The sequence below is a fragment of the Montipora foliosa genome, chromosome 11 (assembly GCF_036669935.1).
Source record: "Montipora foliosa isolate CH-2021 chromosome 11, ASM3666993v2, whole genome shotgun sequence".
Taxonomy (NCBI): Eukaryota; Metazoa; Cnidaria; class Anthozoa; order Scleractinia; family Acroporidae; genus Montipora; species Montipora foliosa.
This window is the reverse complement of record NC_090879.1, coordinates 30781201-30786402: the sequence shown is the minus strand read 5'-3', so window position 1 is coordinate 30786402 and position 5202 is coordinate 30781201. Positions and strand designations below refer to the sequence as shown.

At 39.5% G+C, this 5202-nt stretch overlaps 1 protein-coding gene across 1 annotated transcript; it reads left to right on the top strand.

Moving 5' to 3' along the window:
• Window positions 1-274: 274 nt before the first annotated feature.
• On the top strand, window positions 275-4512 carry LOC137975156 (E3 ubiquitin-protein ligase TRIM71-like). Its single transcript, XM_068822239.1, has one exon. It carries the CDS (start codon window positions 356-358, stop codon window positions 2582-2584), a length of 2229 nt encoding a protein of 742 aa, XP_068678340.1. The 5' UTR covers window positions 275-355; the 3' UTR covers window positions 2585-4512.
• Window positions 4513-5202: the final 690 nt, after the last annotated feature.

Genomic DNA, 5202 nt, shown 5'->3' with positions numbered 1-5202 from the left:
TGTGTTATTTAATTTATGTCCAATAAGAAAAGAAAAAAAAGAATACATAGCTAAGCTGAAAAATCAAGACATGACCTCTTTATGCCGCGTGTTAACCCTTTCTGTGCTTTCGTAGCAAACATTTTCACCCCTTAGAAATGCACTGAGAAACATTTTAAGAAGTTCATAAACAACGTGACCCTTTGATGACGTGAATTTCTAAGAAATCCAGGATATTGAAACACTAGACTTCAGACATTTTAATTCAATTTGGTTGAAATCACAAAACCAGACAACAATCAACCAAAGTCACACAGATGTTTTGTTCATTTTAACGCGAGTTCAACGCGGAAGTCCATACTTCTCTGCGTTGGTCATGGATATCAAAACCTTTCTAGACAATATTCATGAACACGTTTGTTGTCCTGTATGTATGACCAGGTTCACTAATCCAAAGCAGCTTCCTTGCTTACACAGTTTTTGCCTTCATTGCCTGCAAAGGATTCAACAAACGAGCGGAATTCGAGACACTATTTTATGCCCCGAGTGCAGGCGAAACTTCAGGATCCCTGGAAACGGTGATCTTAACGCTTTTCCAACAAACTTTCGAGTCAACAGTTTGTTGGATGCTTTGCCTGTCACAGAGTGCAATACGAGTGGCATCAAGTGTGGAAATTGCGAGAAAACAAGCGGAGAATCTGCGTACTGCTTCACTTGTTGTTCGTTCTGGTGTGGTGACTGCCTCCCTCTGCATAACGGGCTAAGGAGCAATAAAGAACACCACGTATTGGCTTTGAAAGACTTTCGAGACGAAGACTTTGAGAGTATTTTAAATCAGCCGACTCTTTGCGGGAAACACGAGAAGAAAAAACTGGAGTTTTTCTGTCAAGAGTGCAAAATAGCCATTTGCAACGCTTGTGCTCTTACAGATCACGAAGGTCACGCCAAGATTGTTTTGGAAGATGCCGCAAAGGAACGCAAATCGATAGTCAATGCAGCAATTGAATCAAAGAAACGAAGAGCACAGGAGAAGATGACAAGGACTGCGAAAATTGATGAAAACTGCGTTTCAATTCAAGAACAAGCCGCACGGGTGAAAAGCGACGTGCAGCAGTTTGGCGACACGTGCATTGCAGCCATTGAAGCGCAAAAGAATCACATCTTCGATGAGGTGGACAATAAAGTGCGAGAATCGTTGCAGCTTCTAGGAAAGCAAAGGGAGGAGATTGACGAAGACGTGAAAATGCAAGAAACAGAAATTAAAAAAGCGGAAATGATTGTAAAGCGAAGCACAAACGTTCAAATCATGCAGCCCCATGAATTTCTGGAGAAAATACTTCAGGAAAAAGCTTACGAAGAAGATTCGGCTGACTGTGACATCGAATATTCCATGGATTTTTTCTTTAAAAGGAACGAAAAGTTGTTTGATGATTTAAAAGTTCAACAAATAGGTTTAATCACCAAAACTAGCCCGGAAGACTCGAGCGCTGAGGGAAACGGAATCAGCGAAGTAACTGTTGGACTTAACGCTGAGATTGTTGTAACTACAAGGGACACACAAAAAGAGCAATGTTATCAAGAAAGTGACCGCCTGACATTGGAAATCAGAAATCTTGAAAGCCGTGGCAGTGCAATCAAGCCTCGAATTCAAAATAACAAACATGGTACTTACAAAATCACCTATTTTGCCAAAGAAACCGGAAGATGTCAGGCATCCGTGAAAGTCAACGGAAAACATGTTCGTGGCAGCCCTTTTGAGGTTCAAGTCAAACGCAGACAGTTCAGACCCGCGTTATCCTTTGGACAACGAGGTTCGGAAGCTGGAATGCTTTTCGGGCCTTGGGGAGTGGCAGTGAATCCCAAAGATGAGATTGCAGTGAGTGAGGTTGGTAACCACAGAGTACAGATATTTGCCAGTGATGGATCGTACTTAAGATCGTTTGGTAAAAAGGGTAATCAGCAGGGAGAGTTTGACTCTCCTTGTGGGATTTCTTTTCATAATGATAAGATCATAGTGGCAGACTGTAGAAACCACCGAGTTCAGCTGTTTAGTGATCAGGGTTATTATTTCAATCAGTTTGGAGGAGAAGGTAGCCTAGGTTTCCAGCTTCAGTTTCCTCGTGGCCTGTCAATTGACAGCGATGGCAACATCATTGTAGCTGATAGTGGTAACAAATTAATCAAGATCTTTTCACTCGATGGTCGATTTTTGCGTACAATCGGTAACAAAGGTTCTTTAATCGATCCCGTTCATTGTATCCAACAGGACAACTTTCTTATTGTGTCAGACAGAGGTGATGACTGTATAAAAGTTTTTAATAGGGAGGGAAAGTTTCTTTATAAATTTGGAAATAAGGGGAAGGGGGACGGAGAGTTCGATGATCCTCGCTGCCTGTCAGTGGACAGAGCGGGACATCTGCTGGTTTGTGATTCATCGAATCACCGAGTGCAGGTGTTCAACCTTAGAGGAGAGTTTGTGACGAAGTTTGGAGTATGTGCTTCAAGAAAAGGAACGTTTACTAACCCATTTTCCACAGCAGTCCTTAGAGATGGTGAAATACTTGTCAGCGAGTTTTATAACCATTGTGTTCAGATTTTTGAATAGATGTACATTTTTCCTAATTCTTGTTATTTTAAAATAATTACTTTGTCGGTAAAACAATCCCAATTGGCTTTGCAATGAGAATTGATTCATTTTAATCGCTTTTTAAAAGCAATATTTTTAAAACAATTATTCGCCGAAGGCGAAGTGATTGTAGGTGAATATTCACCGAGACGAAGTCGAGGTGAATATTCACCGATAATCACTGAGCCTGAGGCGAATAATTGTTTTAGTATAAATACAAAGGTGATTATTTCAAAAAAGAGAAAAAAAAAACATTTTAACACGAAATCAACTTCACTTACAGTGGCAAAACGACTACTGGCAGCCATTTTGTCCGTCGAGGTGATTATCGGCTGATAATCCGAAATAGCGAGCCAATGAGAGCGCGCGATTTTGTATAATCACCTGTGTATTTATACTAAAATAGTTTATTACATCTCTCAGATAGTACGAGCGCTATGATTGGCTATAGTACAGCCCGCTATGCGTACTGCTAAATTTGAAATTTTGATGCAACATTTTCACTACGTTTTTCACATTTCCGTAAGGTCGCAATAGTAGCAAGTATGATAAATACTGTAGGAAACAGACAATTTTTTTAAAAGACATGTTTCGGCATGCTTATGCCATCATCAGTTTAATGAGGTCTTAAGTGTGAACAGTTATAAAGTCTACGGGTAAACGAAAAAAATATTACAACATGACGTAATACAAAAGCGGGTACTATTTACAGCGTGACACCAAATATCAAGGTGTTACACTTCTGTGCTTGGCCTTTGTTAAATATTTAAAAGGGAAGGCTTCAAGATGGGATAAAACTGCCTTGGGGGACTGGGTCTAGTTGAAAAAACCGTTTATTTTCAAAAGCAGTAAAAATTCAAAAAAGGGCAAGCACAGTTTTGTAGAAGCTTGCTTTACACATCGTCCTAAACCAGTCCGGTTTAATAACTCGCAACAAAAAAGTGTTGCCATTTTTGTCTCAAGACATTTTATTGTTTTCTGGCCGCGTGCAGTCACGTGACAACATGAGCATATTTGGCACATACCAAATTGACAGAAACCACACATCATACGGTATGTGTCTGGCAAAGTTTCATCTTTCTAATGCTTAAGTGCTCCGAGTTAGACCACCCCCCATCACGTTTTGATTAAATCATTGTTTACCCATGCCTTAATTTACCTGAGTTCTTTTAATTATTTACTTCTGTATAATATCTCAATCGATATGCATGCATAATTATCGAAACAAATCCTATAACCTGACCCTAATTTTCTCTAGGCTTAATTTAGGCTCCAAAGAAAGTTTTTTCAATTCATCTCAGTGGGTATTCAACCTAGTTAAAATGCGGATCACCAATTTAAGATTAAAACAGATTCAACCTGAAAACGTATTTTACCTGCAACATATACGTTTTCATCTGTATCCAATTTCGAGGGCGTTTTCAAATCGATGTGGTTTCCATGAATACGCTCAGCGTTTTAGTGCGGACAGAGGCCTAAATGCATCGAAATTTATGCGTTTTCAAACGAAATAGCATTAGTGTGGACAAGGTTTGAGATCTCATAATTACACTCATAACCAAGGGTTTCGTATGATTTTAATTTTCGGAAAAAAAGAGTTTTCGCGCCACAATTAAATTTTTTCAGCCTTGTATAAATGTCCTTTTGATTAGCGAGTGAAGGCGATTCCAGGTTCAAAGTAAATTGTAGAAAGTCATCGTTGTGAAAAAAGTGCTATTGCTGATGCGAAAACGGCATAGAAAAACTTGAGGGAAGAGTAATTTAATTTCATGTACATGTAGGCGATGTGTGTTTTGTGGCCATATGTAAGTCTTGAAAAATGTACACTGTAGAGGAATTACTAGAGCTTGTTTTCACGTAGGTATTACACTTGGTGTAACATTGCTTAATTAGAATAAAACCAACAAGACAAATTTATTGTGATTTTTGTACCCTTTGTCGAGCATCTCTCAGTTCCTTTCATAATCTCTGTACGGATTGCACAACAACTGCTCTTTTACAAACAAACGACTTCACGGGAAAGTGGTTATTACTGAAACACCACGAAATGAATACAGGTGTTGCCGGGCTTCGTGTTGAGCGAATAATTTTTGTTAATTGCAAATAGACCCATATCACTCAATGTCCAAACAAAAGATTTTGCCCGTCGAACCTCTCATTCAATGTGAGGCTGGACGGGCAAAGACAATGCAAAGACAAAGCCTTTATTCCCCAAGGACTCCAAAATGGCCGCTGAGTGATAAAGGTGAATAGGCACTACGGCTTTCCACTACGGACGTTGCATCTCTGGTGCTCGTTTAGCTCTTCTAAAATCTAAAGCCTGACGCAATTTTCCTGCTAAATTCTCTTTTGCAAGATATCCACTTAAAATAAGTGTTGCATCTTTTTGTCCAAATGAACGTTCAAAAATGAAGAGCTTTACTACACGAATATCCTCTACAATTGCCATGTTTTGCCATAAAAACCAACCAGACGTCTTCGCTTGGCTCAAGAAGTTCTCTGTGTAATTTTATCCGCCATTTCGACTAAGAATTCCTTATTTGTCATCATCCTGAGTGGACGCTCGAGGGCGATCCATGGCACATCGGAAAATGTCA

What these genes read in the sequence shown, in the direction of transcription:
- LOC137975156 (XM_068822239.1), top strand. Translation starts at nt 356, where the DNA reads ATGGATATCAAAACCTTTCTAGACAATATTCATGAACACGTTTGTTGT.